Raw genomic sequence first — 23,479 nt, forward strand, 5'->3', positions numbered from 1 at the left:
TCTTGTAAACCACGTCGACGATCCGCTGAAAAACGTCTCGCGAGTACTGCGATCTCCCGATATATTAACCAGCAGAAACTGCACCGCGGTTTCAGTCGTCGCCGATCAACAAACACGAATAGAACACGGCCGATCGCACACCATCTTATCGCCGTTATCGAGCACCGAATTCGTAAGTAAACGTACGATTACGAATACAGCGCGAATAAGTACGTGTTTACAACGGGGAAGGTTGTCACTCGTTTTTCGATGGCTATACGTGTGTGTGCACCCTTTTTCCCCCACGCGACGAACGCGAGCAGCGCGATCGCCAATTATTAATTTTTCAGCGGCAGAAAGAGGACACGGGCTCGCCGCCGGCTGTTCGACCATTCGATTTTATAATACTCTCTCCTGCGTGCCTAGTTTTCCTAGATCCGGCGAACGGCACCGTACCAGTTTCCGTACTTGTTTTGAATCACCCCGTACGCGGCTGACCGAAACTCGTCTCGTCACTCGGAACCGTTTCGTGTCGTACGATTGGCCCTCTTGCGTTTATTTTTTCAGCAGTTTCGTTCACGCGGACTCCTTTTGAACGTCAAAGAACGGCACGCAATTCGATCGACGTCGGACAACAAGTGATTCCCGCGACACGTTTTCCCGAACGGTTACCGAAACGCGAAAAACAGGGACCTCGAGTACGTTCGCGGATTGTTCAAGCTCGTAAATTTGCCGTTCGGTCGTGACCACCGCGGCGATACTTACCAATTACCAGGTGATCGTGTTCGTTTATAAATAAAACCGAGAGAGTCCTGCTATTTCGAAGCAATTATGAATAGGAAGACACTGGCACGAGGTATCGTGAACGAGGCGAGGTTTAGGGAATGTGACGAAGTTTGTACGGTGGATATTGCAATCATTTTTTTGACTTGTCATCGAGGTTATCCTTGCGCGTAGGGTAAATAAACAGAAATAGACGAAAAAGGGTCTTTAACCTTTAAATCGTGGAAATAACTTGCGCACGCAATCTGAATAGGAATTTATATGGATAATTCGTTTTTTCTTGTAAAGTTTCATTTTATTTAAAAGCTGTTGCTTTTTATTTGGATGTTTTCAGTAGTTGTGTCGAGAAACTGCAGTACGGATTGTTATTTTTTATTTTTGAGTCGAGTAGTTTTTGCTGAAATTAAAATACATTTGACTATGGAGTCGCAGGAAGTGGAAGAAAAACAAATGGCGGAAAGGATTTAAGAAAGAGTTCGTAACAAGTTACAAGTCATCAGCGTTGTTTATTGTTAGAATTGCATATAGTTTAGGTAATATTTTTAATTAGTGATGCGTTTATTATTTTAAGATTTTAGTCGGTAGTGTCATTTATGTTGTATCTCGTTCTGTCTATTCTACATGTAACGTTATTCATTTTTATATTTATGTTTCATTTCTTGATTAGCAAATGAACTGTTAAGTCATTAATATTTTTAAAGGAGAACACAGTGTAGTAAAAGCTAATCAATTTTTTTGCTATTTCATTGCATTTCAAATGGAATTACAAAATTCTATCAGGTTGTTAAGATGAATCTCTGTTTCAAGAATTTTTATTACTTTTACGTTGTTGTCAGCAACCATATTGATTTACGTTTATTATTTCTGTTTTAATGTTAAAATTAGTTTGTGCATAGTTGCACAAGTTTTCATTGACATAATTCGGTATATTAGTTAACTGAAATAGTAATATAGAATCGAGGGGAAATGAAAAATCTTTAATATCCATAAATATAAAAAAATAATGGATTAGTTGTGTGTAATTCTTCATAAAGATCTTTGGAGAGTGTAACACGTTATGAAGTTCTAATTATATATTTGAATTATATACTTTTTATAAGTTCTGATAAGAGATATTATATTCCATAATAATACATGTATAGCAATTAAATATCGATTTCAGGTATACCAATAAGTAATTCTCTATTATATTTAGTTATAGAATAATATATCATAGATAATATAAGTTTCTTAATTTTCCTCAATCTTGTTGTATCTTTCAATATGTGAATAATATAGTATAAAATATAATTAATATATTATTTTTAAATTACAACTAACTAATGAAATGTTCAAATGATAGCTAATTGCAAAGAATTGACGATTATGGAGGATGTGGTAAAACTAATAAATAAATCAATATGAATTTTTAGTTATTGTATCCATTTATTTACAACGAACACACCAAAAATCAATGAAAAGGGGAACAGGGGAAAATAATACTTAATCCGAGAAAAGCAATGATCTCGCAATCTCTTGCGACGGTCACACACCCGATGTAACATATGTATTTACTCGATCTACTAAATTTTTTAATATCTTTGTTAAGCAAAAATTGGCGATTTAACGACAATCTTGGAGACTCAAGTGGCAATAAATAATTATATATTATTTATTAGAGGAATCTAACAGGTCCAATGGAAGTTTAGGTGCACATTGACCGAACTTCAACCCTTGTAACTTGCGAAAAATTAATTTTCATAATATGTTCCCATTGAATTTAGTGTCCAGGATTTCTTGGACAACATTTACAATATTTTCCTCGAGCTTTACAAAACCGTGTCAACTTGGCTCAGCAATTTTCGCTAAGGTACGCTTCTCGCTACGGTACTAAAACGTTTGATATCACGGCAAGGTGTCACTGGATTTTTCAATTCCATGTGCCGGTAGAGCTAGAGGCATGCGCTGCCTGCGCGCGATGACCCTCTTACCTCTTTAACGATCTTTCCTGGCCAGCAGAACGACTACCGCGCTGGTCCCTGGCTGCGGCGAGGATTCCGCCGCGATCAGTTGCACCCGCTAGTCATAGAGGTCCACGCGTGACCTTCCTCGTCGTCTTCGTCTTCATCTTCGTCCCGCATCCTCGCGCGGTTGCTCTTCGTGCAGTTGCTCTTCGTGCTACCGTTCGCCTCGTTGTCCTCTTTCCAGTGGTCCTAGCTGCCAGGACGAACTTCCAGTTCCTGGGCGACTTTGATTCAGCCTAGCTACCAGTCAGCCTAGCTTCCAGTTCATCGAGCATTCACGCATCAGCCTAGCCTTAATCTACGAGCTACCTAATTTCCTTCTTTGCTGGAGCCACGAAGTTGCGTAAGTTGTATCCACGCTACTCTTATCCTGAAACGTCCTCTAGGTCCGCGCGCAGCAACTTCCTGATTAACGCGGGAAGAGTGAAGTCGACTTGGCGGCGCACAGTGGTCCGGCGAACCATAATTTGTGGCCAAAATTCAATTTTTCTGATTTCATGTTCCAACGAAATTGTCCTTCCTACGTATTGACGATTAATCCAGGATACTAACAAGATTCGTTAATTTATTTGTGATTTAATTATGGTAATTCGTGATTCGATAACAACGGTAATGCAAAAATATGAAATTAAGATTGAAATTAATTCGTTTAGTTACTCGTTGTGAAACATTAATAAGCAAGTTCTTGTTATACTCTTATGTACGTAAGCACTTATATTTCAACTGTTCACGCCTGTCTAGAGCATTTTTCAGTCGATGTAGGAAGATTGTTAGGTTTTTAATCGTTCGAACTTTAACAAAGCTTATAGGAGAAAAAAAAATGTTTAATGCAGGACTTTTTGTGCGTAGAAGCTGCGCGTACAAACGTCTATCGTGGAAGTCTCTCTGGGCTAGTCTCTTTAGGTCCGCGGAGTTCGCATAAAACTGCAGCTCATCTCTCAACGATTCGCACAAGCTGCTGTTCCATCCGCTCGCCGCGTCATCATCTGTACGATAAACGCATAACGACCTTGACGAACTGCAAGAATCGGCCGCAGTTTATCCAACCGCAACAATCAGCGTATCTAGAGTGTTCTCTAGACAACGCGCCTCGCGGTAGACGCTAAACCGGGGAGGCAGATCGGCCGCGTATGACGGTGCGTCGTCAACGGCGAGTACTGCTGATTCATTGAGTGATATAATGATGTTGTTGGAACGCGAATAGGTCGCTCCATCTGATGCGGGACGGGAAAAGCCAGGCTCACAACAGTGAGTCCGTACGTTCGATCCAACGAGGATCCATCGCGTCGGCAAGTTCCTATCCGGCTTGGTGATCTTTGATCAGCCGACGACTCACTTTCGACATCGTTAATTGCCACTGTACTATTATTTCGGATCCCGAAGGACCCTCGGTTCTCCCGCGGTCTCGTCCGGCCACGTCGGGCCATCGGGTCTAGTCGGGCCGACCCGGTGTATTTGCGTCCCCGACTCGTTCCATCCATCAGGTCCGACATAAACGGAGTTAGGCGACCCCTTGCCGCACGCGAAATAGCAGCGAGCAATATTCTCTGGCAGTTCCGGAATTTCTGACCGGACCACCTTGCCGGGCTCTCTGCGTCCACGTCGAGGAACCGGAAGGATCGCCGATCGACGGACCCCGAAGATCAGCCAATCGGTAACATTCCGGCGGGTTTGAATGTTTACGCGGGAAATCGCGGCGACGCGGACGGTCCTTTCAGTTTTTGCCGTTTGGTTTTAGCTTGTTCACGGTCTTTTTGATTTTTGTCGATGCACGGCGGAGCTCCGAGCTGTGCTGTGTTGTTTCTTCGGCCGTTGATTATTGGTTCTCTGTCAGCGATTTCTAACAAGGGGACTGATCGCTGGTTTCATTGAACTTCTCGGTTTGCTGCTCGTTTGGCGCGATTCCTCAAGCTGCGATCGACTGAATCTCTGCGGCTGTGCGCCGAGATTTATTTGACATTGTTCGGTTGAAGTGAAGTACGCGCTACTTTAGTTCAGTGTACTAATCGCCGATTCGGTCGTAGAAAGTTAGGGAATGAACGGTTCGATTATGTTTCGGCGAGAGTGGAACGTGTGAAATTGTTGTGAAATTTTGTTACGTCGCCGCTCGGTCGAAGTTCGAAAGAGTTTTATAGCGATGCATGAATCGCGTGCGTTCGTGACGAAAAATTGCAGCTGGTTGAGGCCGAAAGATCGAAGGATTTTGAGAATGTTGAGACGTGTCGTTTTCGACCTCGTTGAGATTTTTAAAGGCAGAGAAAACGTTTCGCGTGGTTGCTGTTTCGAGGAATTGATGCTGGCTATTTTTATTTTGAATGATGTTCCGCCGTTTCGCGGTGTCTATTTTCATTCTAAAACGTACTATTCTGTTTTCGATAACAATTACAGTGATTTGAAATGTTTTATTTCAGGAAATGTATATGTACGATAGCTTAGGAAACCGATTTTTCTATAAATCTGACACTCCGTTGGAATGTTTGCTGTGTTGTTTATGAAAGTGTTGCAGTCAAATGTTTCGAGTGATCTGTTGATCGTGTCACTATTTCATTTTCATAATTTTGAAACCAACTGGCTTCGCTCTTTGCGTGTTAAAAATAGTATAAATTATTGTAATATTTGATCAATCGTATTTGTGAAGTGGGAACGTCTTTTAATCGCTAGTAAAACTATGAAATAATTTGAATGACGTTTCTGCTTTATTTATCAGAAAATCTTTTTCTGTGTTTAGGTAAACAAGATGGAGAACGAAGACGATAGCAGTGTTATGGTCGAGTTATACATATATGACTTGTCGAAGGGCATGGCTGCCAAAATGTCCAGAACTGTCATAGGTGAGTAAAATGTTTATTTAAAATAACTTTCCTTTTTCAGTTACCCAGTTTCTGACAATTCAATTGCTTGTTGACGTGATTGTAGACAGTAGCTAAAGATAATTAGGGGAAGAGATCAATCGTGAAAAGATGACAAACCACAATAATTCAGAATTTATTAAAAATATGCTATAAACTAATGATAAAGAGAAAATAAATTGGAATTATAATGTTTAAAAAGTTCGATAAAATCGGTGCGTTGCTGGCGTATCGCTCTCTTTAAACGTTGTTTAAATATATTCAAATGTTCATATTGTTATTAAAAAATATACCGTTGGATGCGAGAGATTCTACGGAATCATTCTACGTAAGAATCGTTCGCATACCTCTTACGGTTATGCTAGACAAAAATTTACAAAGTTCTAAATTTGATTCTTTTAAAATTAAATTCGAACCTCGTTCTTTCAAATGAAATTTGAACATGTTCAAACGTCCGCGTCGTTATTAAAAAATACATCGTTGCACTCGGGAGACTCTGCAGAATAATTCTAGATAAGAGTCGTTCACCTAAGTTTTATAGTTACAACAGAAAAAATTCATAAATTTGGAAATGTCTTCAGAGTCACGTGGAAATCTATAAGGAACCCTTTGTACGTTTAAAGACGCGAGAGAAAAATTACAAATTGAGGAAGAATAGCAACGAGACTTCAAATAAAGTTGAGAATCGTGCGAATTTGAACTTTAAAAATTCGCACGAAGTTACTCGGTCGTGTCGTTGCGAAATAAATATGGCGTAGCAGTGGGAACACGACGAAATTCGCGTTTGTTGAAAATTGTTCGTAATAAATTGTACGCGCGCGATACAAGAATGAATATCTACGGAATTAATTTTAGCTATGACAATGCAAGAAACGACAAGTGTTTTTGCGTTGGTTGCCCGCGTATTTAAATGGCCAAGTCCGTATTCTTCTGCCTGAAATCCGTGGCACGTTATTTAAAGCACCCGTTGCTGCGTCTCCATTTGAGACAAGCGAATGCGCGAGGTAAACAGCAACAACAAGGTATTTTTAAGCAGTGAATAACGGTGCCGATATACACGAACCCCGGCCCATCGAAAAAAATGATCAAAAAGTCCATGGGATTCGTCGCGTTCTCCGAACAATTCGACGCGTCGCCGCGTCGCAGTGGTTTCGGACCGTTTTGGTCGGCCGCCATTGCGACGCTTCTTTATCGCTAGCATGATGGTCTCAGTTAGACGAATCTGAATTATTACGGCGTGTTTTATACATTAAAATTCTTCGTAGCGCATATTTTGTGCGATAATAAGAATTATTATATTATTATTATTATTATTATTATTATTATTATTATTATTATTATTATTATTATTATTATTATTGTTATATTATAACCTCGTGAGAATTTATAAATAATTAGAATGACATAATAAAAGACATAAATCAATTGTACTAATAACATAATTAAATAGTATATTTAATGATAAAATACAATAATAATAATAATAATACAAAGTTTTTGAAGTATAGTATGAGAAAATAATTATTGAAAGTAATAATAATATTAGAAACATGCTGCAGATTTTAATCAAACGAATCATCGTATATACTAATATGCCATTCTGTATTTGTTCTGGTTTTATTTAAATGTTAATTAAGTCGTTGCAAATTGATTATTCAAATTGTACCCTACACTCGCTGACGTATACCAGTTTATTTTTCCTTTGTGCCATTAACCTGTCAGTACTTTAATCTGTTGTTCGAATGAAAGCGACTTCTTGCCAACTAAATAATTATACGAGTATAATTACACATTTATAATTATACAGGATGACTCAGAATATTGGGTTGCTTCGTATCCTTCGTTTCAGTGATGACGTAGAGTTGAGATTGGTAATGTGGAACACCTGATCCCAAAAACTTGCCAAAAGTGAAAACTGATTAAGTATTATAGTTTTATGTACTATAATTAGAAACTTAAAAATATTCTCTTATTAATTTAAGTAATTACAATTTAATAAATTATAATTTGAAGAAATGTTTTATTAAATATATATCTTCTTAATTCCAAGAAATTATCATAAACAACAGGATACAAATAATTGAAGCGAAACTTATATTTTCATTCAATATCCATCACGTTTGCATAAATGATTATGATTAAGAATAGAGTCCATAAAGCAAACAATTGTAACTTGAAGAAATTCTCAAATAGAAAATGGAAAATTAATTGAGATGTTGCCGATTATTCGAACTATAATTATACCTTAAAAACGATGTTATCATAATAACTAATTATAGAAATTATGATAAATAATTATAAAAATTCGTATAAACACGAGCGTGGAAATAAATCGAAACGAGAATCCGTTTAAACAATAACTAACAATAACTCTGACGTCAGCAGACTGCTAAAAATCGAGCTGACTTTCCTGAATCGAGAGAAATCGAAGAGAGCACCTGTTTAGGATATTTGGCAATACTTGCCGAGCTGTACGGCCATTTTGTCTCGGAGCAATTTAAATATAAACACTTCCGAAAAGGGAGTGAATCACTAGAAAAGGGCAGCGTTGCGCAAGCGTTAGTCGTTGATGGCACTAAATATATCACTAGGTCATTGAAGAATAAATCGCTGATTGCTATCTGTATTTGTTGCATTAGCCGATTACGTTTGCGCAAATTAAATATCTCGCGATTACAGCGCAATCTTAAAAATTCCACAAAAACGGACATTCTAAATATAATAGTGATCTTGTTAAAGCAAAGTGAAAGAAAATATTACTAAATATACTCGTAGAATGTTGAAAAATAAACGATTATAGTATACCTGTAATCCCATAATTCGACTGCATATGTGTTCGTGCAAACTAATATCTATTAATTATATTGCAATTATAGAAATTCCACGAAATCATAGATTTTAAATATAATACCTTAATTACCTTAATTATTACCTTAATATTACCTTGATTCTTTTTTGTATCTGTTTATTCAGATAGATATTTTACATTTGTGGTTTACATTCTATATAATATTTATATATAATATTTACCTTTACATTTATGTGTAACATTATATAACATATATATATATATATATATATATATATATATATATATTTACATTTTATAATTTATTTTATATTTACATTAGTTATTTTACACACTTAACAATTCCACAAGAATACACTCTTTTCAGTATAAAATTTGTAAAGTTGAAAATATAACTTTCTCGTTTAAATAAAATACAGGAAATGGTGGTAGGTAACTTTTGGATACTTTTGTGTACGAAATAAAAATCCAAGTGTTCGCAAACCTTGGGAAATTACGGATTGAAAATGTACTAAAATTTGTATGAACAGTTCTTTGTCTCGTTGTCGGTACATATCCATAAATTATTATTGCTCTGCTTCTGGGTTTAGCTTGATAGTCGTTTTATACATATCGCGGGAAGCGTTAGTTATTTTTGTGGCGTCTGGTAACAAAGGGGCTCGGATTAACGCGAAATTGCTTGACACCTTGCAGGTTTTTGAGAAATCTAAATCCAGAGTTTTAAGTCGGAGATCTCTTTCAACACTTTTCAAGTCTTTCGTGCGAGCACATTTCACGAAATCAATACACATTCTATACCATTGCTGTGTGCATGTACCTACAGTTCTCACATCGTGTGCATTTTCCTGCAATTTTTCATTTTTAGAGCTTTTCGAAGCTACGTGTTTTACGTGTTTTGTATGAATAATCAAATTTTGTGTAGGAATTATGCAATTTTTTGTAACAACGTGTCAACATTTTATATAAAAATGTCTAATAAATATATAATAATAAATGTATAATGTATAATAATATATAATAATGAATGTATAATATATAATAATACATAATAATAAATATATAATAATAAATGTATAACAGAATCTTATACAAAAATGATAATAGAATTTATAAGATAATTTGCCCGAACTTGTTCTAACTTTTAAAATATGCAACATGTAAGAACAATTAAACTGCACCATTAAACTATAGATTTAATTTAAATTCTCGCGTTACAAGCACGAGAACTAAAGGAAAGTATACTTCGCCAATTAAAAGACCATTCATTGCAAGAATAAAATAAAAATGCCATTAAACCTCGTTAATATATACATCTCCTCGCATTTAAAATTCTGTGCATCCTATAGACGTTATAAACGTTAACAATACGATACAAAGATAGCGGAAAGATCGGAGAATTACGATGAAAATCAGAAGACATCGATGAAAGTCGAAGATATGGATGCGGAAAATCGCGGATCAATTGGAACGTTCGGCGAAAATTCGTGCCGGTAGGAACGCGGAAGCGATGATTGGAGAAAGGAACCATTTCGAACAGAGATTCCACGGAAACGTTGTAACGCAGAACGTCGAAACGGACGCACACAGAGCCGCCAGAGGCTTGTCCATGTCTCCACGAGGCGTTTTACGTCATGTTCATCCAAGGTTCGTTCGCCACTCGCGAAGTCAGTCGCCGTGCTTGCGGATCTATTTTCGCAAGCGCCTCTTGTAATTGTTACCCTCGCCACGTATTCCGCGCTGCACGCGGATTCGCTTGTGGATTGATCGCGGATTATTTGCTGTTAACGAGATCTTCGATTATTTGTTCAGGAGCATAGATGGATGAACGCGTAGTCGCTTCCGTTGTGGCGAAACATTTAAGTTGTCGCTTTTGAGGCGGCTGTAGAAATTAAACCAGAGTTGCTCGTTAGTCGACTAAAGTTTCACGATCGATCGATTGCTCGATACTTACGATTGCAACAAATTGATCGATTGATATAATCGATTGACGAAATTGATCGTCGGTCTTTGATTAGAAAAAGATTAATTGCCGAAGACAAGAACTGCGTTCGTGGCGTCTCGCTCTGTTCGAACGATGTTTCAACGTGTTTCAATGTCTATAACGTTAATGAAAATTATATTGTTGTATTCGGAAAAGTCTGCAGAGTCGTTCGACGTAAAAATTATCTGCTTGCGGTTTATGGTTGAGACGGAAGAAATTCTTATTGTCGCAGAAAAATGAAAAGGCGTTTGAGAAAGTTAACGCGTTGCAGAACGTTTGGTTCTGTTTAAACATACTCAAATGTTTATAAAATCGACGACAAATATACCGTTGCATTCGCGAGAGTCTATAGAATTGTTCTACGTAGGAAGAATTCGCATAATTTCAAGGTTGCAGCGGAGGAAATGATTTTCTTCTTCTGAACTTTGATTTTATGTTCTCTGCCCTTTCGAACTGAATTTAAGCCGTTATAAATGTTAATAATGGCATTGAAAAATATACCATTGTATTTGGGAGAATCCACGGATTCGTTATACGTAAGAAACATTCGGACAGCGTTTACGGACAGAGCAGGAAAAATTCTCATCGTCGAAGCAAATTGAGAAGATGTAAAATCTCGACGCGTTAAAGGATACTTCGCTCAATTTGAACATTATTTAAACACATTTAAAAGTCCATAAAGTTAACAAAAAACACACCGTTGTGTTCCTAAGTGTCGAGAGAATTATTCTACGTAACGATCGTTCTAACAGCTTCGCCAGTTGAAACAGGAGAAATCTTCGATTTCATATTGTCATCGGTTTTCGAATTTCTAGGAGAATCGCTCGATCTCGAGTGATAAATTTTCACATTCGCCGGTGAGTCAGTGGCAAAAGCTCAACGACTCCATAACACCGAGTAGTTACAGAGTGCAAAAACGACCGGGTGAACCGGAAAAAGGCTGGATCGCGAGCGCACCGGTCGTAAACCGTTGCGCAAGCGTTTGAAAGTGGTGAATCGCCGGGTTGGATGGCCCGTGCCGGCTATTTCTCGCGGATATTTCGCCATGGCATGGCACGACCCTCCCAGAAACGCGTTGCAATAAGAAAATCGCGGATATGCTCGGCTATTCCCGCGGTCGGAAACTGGGTCGAGGAAGAAGGCAGCGGCCGACGACTCCAAATTCGAGGCTCGTCCGGGCGAGCCACGCTCAAAATTACGCGTTACGCCTCTGGCCCCATCCTGTTACCCAACGAATGTTATTAAAAACTCCAATTTCCGACGACCGTCCGGTCTCCGTTGCGAGAGAACCCACACGAGACGAATCGACTTCGAAACTTCTCGGTTTCATTTATTTGTCCGCGTTCGGGTCAGAGCACCCTTAAATACAAACCCGAGTGGGCAAAAAGTGATCTGATTAATGAGAGATCCACGATTACAATTCGTTAGTTATTGCAACTATAACAAATTAGTTGCAATAACTGACGAATTGTAATCGTCGATCATTAATCAGATCACTTTATTCATCATATCGCTATATTTTATATTATTATATATATATTTATGTATTGCTATATTATATAATATTATATATTATTATATTACTATCATTTTATATTACATTTACTATATTTGTAGTAATACATTGTAGTTATTATATTATTATAATAACAGTAATATATTACTAAAAATATAATAAATATAATATAAAATGATATAAAGTAACAGCTGTGACATAAAATAATATATATAATAGCTATAATAACCACAATAAAAAATAATAACTGAGCCAGAAAATGTTCAAATTGTTTGGAATAGAAACAAATGCTGAATCCTCTGTCTAGCACAGTGCGTTCTCAGTTTGTAAGGACGGCCATCCGTCACGTTTATTCGTGCACCAATAGTAGTAGGCAAGTTTCTCTAAAGGTGTTATGTATGGTGGCCATTAATTTGGCGTGGACGTTAGGTGGACGGCAGTAATAAACATCAAGCGGATTTGCATGACAAGGGCAGCCGCGATATTATTGTACGCAGCGAGGGATTTGTTAACAAGGGTCCTTGGGCAGGAGCGGCCGCTGCCATTCTTGATCTATTTAGATCTAGACTATTAATTGTATTAACATCGAAGTTCACGCACCTCGTAACTCTCTGCGGTTTGGCAGCGGCCGAGCATTTCGCTCAAATCGACGCGATAGTGTCGGGAAATGTCAATGATGTTCGTTGATGCAGAATTGAGAACGGCGGTGCTTTAAGGGAAATATTGTTTCTGAATGATTCGATTATGATTGTGACTTATTAGCTAGGTTTGTAAGCGATTTTTCATGTGTTCAAGCTGTTCAAAGAGAATATAATATTGTACGATACTTATTGTTTGTATTTTTGTTTGTTTAAGGTGATGATCGCTGAATTTTTTCAAGATACAATAGGGAATTGAAAATTGCAAGATACGATAGGAAATAGAACGTTGAAAATAGCTCGAAGAAAATGCAAGATATCATAGGAAATGGAAAATAGAAAATCCAAAATATAATTAGGAATAGAAAATAGAAAATTCAAAATATAATAGGGTATTGGAAATAGTCCATAGAAAATGCAAGATATCATAAGAAATGAAAAGTAGAATATCCAAAATTTAAAATATAATAGGACATTGAAAATAGTCCGTAGAAAATGTAAGATATCATAGGAAATGAAAAGTAGAAAATCCAAAATATAATAAGAAATAGAAAACAGAAAATGGAAACTATAAAATCGTGTAAAGTAGAAAACAATGAGTACACGACACAATAGGAAATATAACAATATAATAGAAAATATAATATAATATAATATAATATAATATAATATAATAGAATAGAATAGAATAGAAAATGCAAAATACAATGGGGTATATAAAATAGAAAATGCAAGATACAGTAGAATGTATAAAATAGAAAATAGTCAATTTTTGTTCGTTGTCTCACATGCGAAAGATATCCAGAATATTATATTGTGCAGAATTGAATGGCAGTTCAGTCATTTACACACTTTCTTAGGAGTGACTTTAAGTGTAGAGCTATGTTCTTATGCCAATCATTTCAAAGCTATAGCTAACATTCCCGGATGTTTCTTTTGGCAACGCTGTCAAAACTATTCTGTCACGTTTTGACACGTATGACTCGCGTGGATAGCCTAATTACTATAGTTAATCTTGAGGACAATTTTTCCAAGCAGCAAGATCACGAATGATGCAATTCGAAAGTAACGATTGTGACACCTTGATATCAGTTCATTCCATTGTTGCATTACAGATGCGTTATATGTATTACAAATGCGTAATCTAATTAAGAAATATTTAATTGTGCGTAGGTCGACACGTGGAAGGTATATGGCATACCGCTATCGTCGCTTATGGGAGGGAATACTATTTTGGACCATATGGGATTCAGACTGCCAGACCTGTGAGTATAATTTTCTATTGTTTAAATACTATAATTGAAAGAGGAATGGTTTAAACGATAATTTTGTTGTTTTATCAAGCATTTAAAGAACTTAGAAATATTATGTCAATTGTTTCTAAAAATTAGGTCACACCCAGTGTGGTGAAGTTTGTAGTATTTAAACAAATATCTAAAATATTAATAAGAAGTATAGAAGAGTAATATTTGAATTATCAATAAATAAATATTAATTTTAATACAACAGACGCTGTCGCGGTTATCATGTTTAATTTATTAAATGTAGTGTTGTATTTCTAGACTATTCTATACTATTCTATACTGTTCAATGCTATATCAGTGTCATTCTATACTATTCTACATTATTCTATAATAATTCTATAATAACTCTATAATAATTTTATAATAATTCTATAATAATTCTATAATAATTCTATACTAATAATTCTAATTATATGCTATATCTATGCTATTTTATACTATTCTACATTATTCTATAACGATTCTATAACAATTTTACAATAATTCTATAACAATTCTATAATAATTCTATACTACTTCTATACTAATTCTAGTTCTATGCTATGTCTATGCTATTCTGTACTATTCTACATTATTCTATAATAATCCTATAATAATTTCATAATAATTCTATAACAATTCTATAATAATTCTATACTATTTCTATACTAATTCTAGTCACATTCAAACCTACAAAATGTGAAAACGAGCTCGCATTCCCTCCACGTTTCTTACAGTCAGAAAATCTTTACTCTGCATAAAGCCTCTCAGTGCAGTAGTGCACGCGCAAAAAGAGAACGTCGATTGTCCATCAGCTTTATTTGGAGTGCTGAAAATGTAGCTCGGGTGCCCAACAATGTAGCAAAAGCGAACCCAGGCTAAGGGTTAATTGCTCGCTGCTCCCTGTGTTAAGAACGATCCCAGACAGCTGGAATTCGGTATTGGTGAAAAAGAAATGACTAGAAATGCTAGGTGGTAACACATAGGTGTACTCGCGTGTGATCCGAATCCTGACCGATCAGCATCTCTCTCTCTCTCTCTCTCTCTCTCTCTCTCTCTCTTTCCACACGAGGCTAGAGCTCTACCGGCAGCGATTCTGGCCATACGATACGTTAGACACGAGCGGGTACTAAATTTGGTCCGGTTGCTCCTAAAATTAGCCTGCCGGTTTACTCGATTCTCTTTTCACTCCTCTCTCACTCTCTCGCTGCCCGTTTCTCGTCACTCTCTCCGGCTTATGGTACATCCCGGTCGTCTAGGTCCGACCAGGGCGAAAGCTGTCGGTAAGTCCGACGACGATCTGCCTCTAAGGAGCTGCATGGACCGGTCCGTATCGAGGTACGCTTCAACCTCCATTTTCCGAACCGATCCGAAGCCATAACCGACCGTACCCCGCGACCACTATAGCCGAAAGCTCGATTCTTGCCTTGGTTCGTCGAAATTAAAGGAGAAATATTGTTTATCGCTATATTCTCGGTTCACACCGTTTGTTATTTTGGCCTTTTATTATTTGTTAACCGTTCGTACATCTTTTCTGAAAAGCCATAATTGTTTGTGCCTTGCGATCAGTATGGCCACGATACTTTTCTTCTTTCATTCGAAGTCACGAGTGAACGCTACTTCTATTTTTATTTTTATTTTTATTTTTGTTTTTGTTTTCATTTTTATTTTATTCTATTTTATTTCAGACAAATCTTGTTTTACTTTTTTTTTTATTTTGTTAACGTTTACTAAATCTTATTGTTGTTCTTGCCTGAACCTGGTGGCAGCCATAACTGTTCGTACCCTCCAATCACTATACACAAGCTCAATTATTTTCTTGGTAGTTGCGTGTACCACCATTTCTGTCTTGCTTTTATTTCATTTTGTTTCATACCTTCTTATTTTATTTCACCACTGTTGTCAAACCTTTTATTCATCTTTTTCGAACCTGTTAGGAGCCATTATCGTTTGCACCTTGCGCACACTATAGGCGAGAGCTGCACTCCTCCCTTTTTCGATTGTAAATCACGAATGGATGGATGCTATTTCATTTTATTCAATCTTTGTTTCGCTTTCTTTTATTTTTTTATTGTCTACCTGATAGAATTACCAAACGTAATTAACCATAACTGCTTACACCCTAGGACCAACATAAACAGAAGCTCGTTGCGAATAAATTTTTATTATATATTCAAATCGTAGCAAATTTTTAATAGAAATTTAAATGTAAATTCTAAATTAATTGATCTTTAATAGAAATTTAAATTACAAAGAGTTTCTAATTAAACTGCACATAAAAATTGTAAATAGATGGATTGATTGTATATTCTTATAAAAATTTATTTATTATATTTTTGATATACATTTGTGAATTATAATTAATTCCCGATAGAAATTTAATTTAATTGATCTTAAATGGGGCTAATATTAATTCCAGTCAATATTTCTTATAAATGTAATATGTAGGAAATTTCAGCAATTACAAAATAACCGGAAACAATGTATAAAAATGTTGAACAACCGTAGTGTTGCCACTGTTTAAACGTTCACCTAGTCACATCCCCCATCAATGTCCGAAATCCAAGCGGCTTCTTATCGCGGCATACGGGGCTGTTCACCCCCGATCCCGGTATTCTTTTTCTCCTTCGATTGGCATAATCGTTCAATCGGATCCCAGAGAGCGCCTCGGGCCGATACACGACGAATCCGGCGGTTTATTTCGAGCGATTCCCGCAGGGAACCCGTTCGGTTTGTCACGGTTCTAAAATTGCGTGCGCGTCGGGGGCGACGCTGCAGAGCGTCGCGACACCTCCGTAAAATTGACATTGGCGCGCTTCCGAATGCACAATTTCTTCCCGATACATCATCCCGGAAGAACACGGTTTTTCCGTTTCAGGGTGGCACGGTGCTAGGCGAGCCGGACAAGGTGGAAAGTCTCGGCGTCACTTACCTGTCGTACTCCATCTTCCTCGAGTACATCAACGGCCTGGGGACGTTCAAGTTCGCGTGAGTTCATGTTAGCCATTTAGGTTTATTGTGCGCGTAACTTCGCTTATTAACACTTGAAACGAGCAACGACAGCGTGTATGTGTGTGTGTGCCGCCTCGCAATAGCCACCATTTTTATCGTAATGTACGGCCGAATTGTGAAATTTGATCGCCTCTTTATAGTTTGAACAATTTTCAAGCAAACAATGCGGAACCGATCGTTTCGACCGGCACTTTAAGTGTTAATCAGTGATTTTCTTCTTTCGCCTCTGTGTTTCGTGATTTTTAACGTCTTCGCCGGTGTACGATGATGTTTTATTGTTTCTATCAGTTGATTATGGTTGCGTGGAAATATTTCGGTGATGGGTTTTAAACGATTTTGCGCTTTCGTGACTTTTTTTTTGTCGCTTTTGTAATGGGAATCAGCTGGCTACTTGTTTCGCCTACTCCGCCATCTTTGTTCCAGTTACATGTTCTTTTTATTTTTATGGGCAGCTTAGTATTAGCGTAGTCGTTCGGCTGATATTTAAATTACTAGTGCATTGTTTTCCTTGTTTCTATTTTCTGTTTATAATTTCGTTGCTTATTTTAAGTATTCTTCGTTTGTTGTTTCCATATTTCTTTTATTCACTAGAAGTGATTACAAATTGTTGTAAATGCAACACGAAACGTTATATTAAATAGTCCAAATGATTTAGATTGTAAATGTTTAAATTATACAATTATAAGTGTTAACGTTATTTATATTTAAATATTGAACAATTATTCTATCACCATTTCGAATTTATTCTGAATATCGTTTGTATATTTTCCAAACACCGAGGAAGATCGTAAAATGTTGAAATTGTACACCAGAACATTATTTTAGATACTCGATAGCCTAAGTTATTTAAACTGCAAATGTTTGCTTGAAATACTAATGAAGTAAAATTATCCATTTCTTTGAAAATATTTACGCTAAACACACTTCTATCTATATTATCGAATATTATACGCGTTTAAATAATAAATAGTAATTCTCAAATATATTATGTTTTCCCACACACTAAGTGCTCCACATACCTCGATGTTGCATCTTTATTTATGTATCTCAATATACGTTAGCAATTTCGTTATTACTGCATGATTCATAAACCGTGCGTCACAAATTCACGAATAATAAGTGGACTGTTATTTGGAACATGCAAGCGTGAACATGTTCTCTAGGTCCTCTATTCGCATTTGAGTTATTGCATTTTGCAAAGTTAAATCGCGAGAGAATTTTAAATTTATCAAGACAGTCGTGTGAAGCCTGATTGCTGTGCCCTCGGCGTTTAGAATGCATAACATCCGTAGTCTAATAATAACTTCATAAAAACAGATCTAAGGGGCAGGGAAATTTTTGGACTCGAAATAACCCCGAATCCTCGGAGCTTACTTTTCAAGATTTCACGGTAGTCGTAGCTAGATCTTCTTGTATCTTGCTTCTTTTGTAACAGTTGAAAAGTCAGTTATCTCAGAACTTTTGTATGAACTCTACAATAAATACATAAACGTTCTATAATATACAGAATGCAACGATTAACGTGTGAACATTAATTGAAATCATATTTGTTTTCCAGCCCAGGAACCTACAACTTATTCAAGCACAACTGCAACTGTTTCACAGAAGAAGTAAGCAACTTTCTGGCCGGCAAAGGTATTCCAAAGTACATCCTTGATCTACCAGAAGAAATCCTCCAATTGTAAGATTTTATCAAACCTCAATTAAAATTACTAATCATTAACGGAAATCTCTGTTACGATATCTTGAGCAAAACAACCCCCTACATCCTCAAACACTTAAATGAAGGAAACCTTTAACCGAAATCGTTTGAATTTTATGTGCAGGCCTATTGGACAAGGGCTGAGAACGCTGATAGAGACTCTGAGCAGCAGTCCAAGTGGATCGGCACTGTTTACAGTTGGTGCAGCATTCTTAACGACGCGAAATCAGAGGGAAGTCTCGCCAGAGTTTGAGCTTTTAAATGAGGCCATTGAGGAAGCACGGTAATCATCTTTAACTTTCAGCCTCATTTAGCCTCTGTTATTAATTCTATTGATATTTCGTGGCAGATTGAATTCAATTGCGTTGGAGGAAAGAAGGAACGAGCTGAACGAGAAGCTAGCCAAAGAGGACAGGAAGAAGAAGAAAAAGAAGAAGAAGGAGAAGAAACACAAGAGTAGAGGAGAGACACACTCCCCGGAAACGAACCATATCAGTGATACAAACAGTACTGGGCCCAGCAATTGTTCAGAAATGGCGGAAAGCGAAGGTATCATTAGATTCAGTTGGAAAAGAAAGAAATGTGTAATGCTTTATGGATACTAAAAGATAGTTGTTTGTTATCAGCTGCACCGCAGATCAGCGAAGCTCAATTGTTGAGCTTCGAAGAAACCCCGGAATCCCTGCCAGCAGAGCCCCCTATAGTGTTCAAAGATTTGGTGGACGTGAAAGCGGAGTATGACACCCTGAACAGTTTAGTAACTGAGAAATTGAATGAGGATGAGAAGGAGTGCATGGACAAACTAAGGCAGTATGTTTTAGAGGATGAGGGCTCCTGGGCTCTGGGAGACAACTTCCTAAACTTTGTAGGTGAGTCCATAAATGTTGTTAGAATACTAAGTCGCTCTTCTACATATTATTGCAAATGATACTGAACTATGTCTGTATCATGTCCAGGTCGAATTCTGGAGGATGAGACGATACCAAGCAACGCAAGAGTAAAATTGTTCAACATACTTTCTGTTGCTGCGTTGAAAGACGACGTGATTCTTCTGCTACACCAGGACAGGCGGGAACATATCATTATGAACTATGCTTACGATTTTGATCTGCATCCTGCGGAAGAACAACTGGCTCTCACCCAATTTGTAAGTGATAGTTAGCGATAAGAAGTTGTATTTATTAACATCTTCAAATACAAGGATATTGTTATACGTTGCAGTTAACAAACCTGTTCGAGAATCTCAGCAGCTCCGAGTGGCTGCTGTACATATCATTATGGCAGCACAAGAACCAAAGCATCAGCAACATCAGAGTGACAACGAAAGTGGCGATACACGCGTTGCTCTCAAGCTCAACAGACTTACAGGCACGCGGATCTGCCATCATTCACAATCTGGCTTGCAAGGAGGTAAAAACTGTGGTCTGTATCCTTCCTGTCCGACGAATGATCTTCATCTATTGCTTATGTTTGAGCTCACGCCTGCAGGATCTACTTCACACACTTCAATTAAATGTGTCGAAATTACTTAATTGAAAGCACACATTAGCTGTCTCTTACTTTTCTGCCAGTTATGTGGTTTGGTTAATATCTTATTGGCATAAATATTGCAATAGGTCTATATTACCTAGATTTATTTATAGCTTCTTTTCAAAATTGATAGATGTTAATGTTCTTATTCTTTTCTTGAATTATCTCAGTGTATTAACAAATGCTTCTTGCATCTTCTTAAGGGACTACTAATTAAGCAAAGTGTCAACAGAAGCTTTTACTATTCTGGCCAACAGAAGTGCTGCCTTTATTAATAAATCAGCTGCACCTGTAAATTTCAAAGAGGCTCCTAACTTTCTATGGAATTCTGTAACCGAGTCACAAAGGAGCAACGAAATTTGATAGAGAAGTTAAACATTTAGAACAAAGTATTGGAAGAACACCATATCCATAAAGGATTATTTTACATGAAGTTTTGATAAGAATGGAACTATGACTTTGTTAAAGATCAATTATTATTGTAAATAGTATCGTTGCTCGTTTGTATGCCTATGTATGTATATGTGTACAATACTGCGTTGCAGTGAAAAGGAATGGATACCTTTCGAGAGATCGGATACTGTTTTTTCAGAAAATGCACAAAATGAAAAATCTGCGGCAGCTTTTACCGAAAGGCAGCATTTCTAAGGTATTTATACGAACACACGTGATTCCATTCCGGGTTACGGTAAGTCGTCCGTGGACTGTAATTAATTTCATATGATATTTGACCATATGCTGTACAATTATGTAGGAAAGGGAGTTTTTATTTTCTTTATTTTTTATCCAGAGGTTAGAAGACCAAGATTTAATGCTTCAATTGAAATTGATCCAGATTGAAATTTTATGTCAAGCACTGAAACTTTAAAAATATATTAAAAACCATTGTTCCAATTATATTAGTCTCTAGTCCATTGATGTTCAATTGAATGTACAAATGCAGAAACTGTGTAGCAGATTGCTGCTACATAAAATTCTTAAATACTTTAAATATTTTCTAACAGTTAGTTTTAATTTTATATATTTTCCAACAGCCAGATTAAACGATCAGCTATTTATGTTAGCTCTAATAATCTTTTAGCGTTTGACAAGACATTTCATTCAGGAAAATAGCAGGATCATGCAGGCGTGTAGTTGAGCAAGCATAGTAATCCTTTAAAGTGTCTCACGTTATTCTTGCAACTCCCATAGGTGTTCGACGACGTGGCTGCTGAACTGACAATGGCACTGTGCCAATACTTCAATGGCACACCTGAGGAAGAGCAGCTGTTCGTTTGCATGAAGTCGTTGGCTCGTTTGACACAGGTCAGCTGCCATTACGTGCCCATGATCATCAAAATGGTTGGCCTGAAACCGACCAAGTTCCGGGGAACGTCAGAGAGAGTTGATGAACAGATTGACCTGGTGAACAAGAGATTGACGTAAATGGCAGGAAAAATGGCAGCAATGTGCCAAACCAGCGCACCAAACGATCTTATTACTATTGTGTTATAACTGAATTTTTACATAGAGATTTTATCAAAAATAAATTGAATATAATGTATTAGTATTACATTTATTAATTATTAATTATTGTTGTCTCTTAATATTATTGTTACCATTATTGTCATCGCCATCATCATTATTGTTATTATTATCATCGTCATTATTATTATTATTGCTATTATTATTATTATTATTACTATTATTATTATTATTATTACTATTATTATTTAACGTATTAAAAGTTGCAGAAGAACTTTCTGTTTGAGTTACTTGTTTTTTAAGTATCTTCCATTTGTCATTGATCTATACGGATGATTCTTAGGTAGAATGATTCTGTAGATTGTCCTCAATGCAAGCATATATTTTTATAATACTCTGAATAGCTGAATATGTTTAAATAATTTTTAAAGAGAACGAGACGTTTTTAGTGCAGCGAGTTTGTTTAATATTTTGTAATTTATGCTGGAAATTATGGGTTTCGGCCAAAATCTAAAGACTTGCTCCTAGCTTCAGAAACTGAAATTCAAAATCAGAACACATACGATTTGTTTTGGATTGAGAAAATTCAATCGGTGAATGATGGCGGCTATTAGGAAATTATTGTTATAAAGTCATATAACTACTGTCAATCGTTAACTGTAGGCCCTAACACGTTTGTTTGTATCTGGTAAATAAGATTTTGCTTAGTCTACGTTTGCTGGTGATTAATGAAAATGATTCTATTGCACCACTATCGTCTGATTTTGTTTGCTGATGAAATAGGAATGGAAGAGTGATACAGGGACAAACCTAGTTAGATATTCAGATATTTAACTCTTAGGATCAAATACGAAGTTCTATTTTTGTTTTTTTGTGACGAGATTTATCACATGACAAACATTTTCTCGGAATGTGTGTCAAAGATTTTGTTAATGGGAATATTTAATTAAGTATCAAAGAAGATTTTGAAATATTTAGTTAAATATCGAATGACATGTAGAAATTTTAAAATATTTCATTACATATCAAATATAATTTAGAAATTGTAGGAATATTTAGCAAAATATATTCTAAACTTTTAGAAACATATCGGTAAAAACATTAAAATCGGCACATTAATTTTAAAGACAATTTGAATTAAATTATTCAACACAGATACAAGATCTCAAAAATACGGTTGCACCTTTATCTAAATGTTTGAGCAAGGCCTCACGAAAATGAAAATAAAATAAAAATGTTTTTTGTACCTATTAATGTTATTGTTCACAATATTCAATAAAATTAATATTCCATTAGAAAGAGAAGTTCGATCAGGCAATCTTTTACGGTTGATGCAAACAAACATTGACAAATAGTTTAAAAAACAAGTTTGAATGTTTGCATTGTTATAAATATATAAGAATAAAATATCAAGATTGGAAGATTAGAAATTAGGTGTAGGAAATGTTGGCATTGAATCAATGAACCGTTTACTCATGACATTGCTCTCGTTTAATCTCCTATCTGACTAAACTGAAATCACAAGATAGAAGATGCGTGTCAGGCTGTCTGAAGGTAAACATAGAGCATTGTTCTATTTCGTCTAAAATACAGCTCTATCATGTGAAGCGTATATCTGAATCTGTCACTTGTCTTATTTACCAACAGTTTTAGTGAACGCTGTTAATGTGAGTGCCAAAATTGGAAACAATTTTTATAGCATTAGAGATAATATTGTATATTTAGTACGATTTAAAACAAACTCTCGAATTTTATTCTGTTTTATATAGTAACCATTATTATATAGTTTTATATAGTAATCATTATGATATATTTAAAAAGTACATTATATAGCATGTAATTTTCTGCGAGAAATAATAAAAGAAGAAAATTATGTTGTTTGTGCAACTTCTTTGAACCTGTAAAAATAAAAACAGAAATTCCTAATCTA

General features: G+C 36.2%; 1 protein-coding gene and 1 long non-coding RNA gene across 6 annotated transcripts; one reads left to right on the plus strand and one right to left on the minus strand.

Annotated features, from left to right (window-relative positions):
* The first annotated feature begins 32 nt into the window (after positions 1-32).
* Positions 33-21,654, plus strand: LOC117221038 (uncharacterized). 5 transcript variants are annotated; one of them, XM_033471613.2, is made up of 13 exons: positions 33-172; positions 2,950-3,108; positions 5,494-5,596; positions 13,732-13,823; positions 16,720-16,829; positions 18,412-18,534; positions 18,680-18,838; positions 18,905-19,104; positions 19,182-19,424; positions 19,512-19,702; positions 19,777-19,965; positions 20,678-20,734; positions 21,277-21,654. In XM_033471613.2, exons 3-13 carry the CDS (start codon positions 5,503-5,505, stop codon positions 21,508-21,510), a joined length of 1,692 nt encoding a protein of 563 aa, XP_033327504.1. In that variant the 5' UTR covers positions 33-172; positions 2,950-3,108; positions 5,494-5,502; the 3' UTR covers positions 21,511-21,654. The 5 variants fall into 5 exon arrangements, with proteins under 5 accessions (XP_033327504.1, XP_033327506.1, XP_076377549.1 ...); XM_033471615.2 differs by lacking the exon at positions 2,950-3,108 and having other exon boundaries at positions 42-172; XM_033471614.2 differs by lacking the exons at positions 33-172; positions 2,950-3,108 and adding an exon at positions 4,002-4,419.
* On the minus strand, positions 19,714-21,061 carry LOC117221040 (uncharacterized). Its single transcript, XR_004490404.2, has 2 exons — positions 20,648-21,061; positions 19,714-20,374 (listed from the first exon to the last, which is right to left on the minus strand). It is a non-coding gene; the product is annotated as an uncharacterized LOC117221040 (long non-coding RNA).
* Positions 21,655-23,479: the final 1,825 nt, after the last annotated feature.

This window comes from Megalopta genalis, chromosome 5 (genome assembly GCF_051020955.1).
Source record: "Megalopta genalis isolate 19385.01 chromosome 5, iyMegGena1_principal, whole genome shotgun sequence".
NCBI lineage: Eukaryota > Metazoa > Arthropoda > Insecta > Hymenoptera > Halictidae > Megalopta > Megalopta genalis.

What these genes read in the sequence shown, in the direction of transcription:
- LOC117221038 (XM_033471613.2), top strand. Translation starts at nt 5,503, where the DNA reads ATGGAGAACGAAGACGATAGCAGTGTTATGGTCGAGTTATACATATAT. An exon ending in CTGGGGACGTTCAAGTTCGC is followed by an intron (nt 16,830 to 18,411) that starts GTGAGTTCATGT and finishes TTTGTTTTCCAG; the next exon opens with CCCAGGAACCTACAACTTAT. An exon ending in CCAGAAGAAATCCTCCAATT is followed by an intron (nt 18,535 to 18,679) that starts GTAAGATTTTAT and finishes TTTTATGTGCAG; the next exon opens with GCCTATTGGACAAGGGCTGA.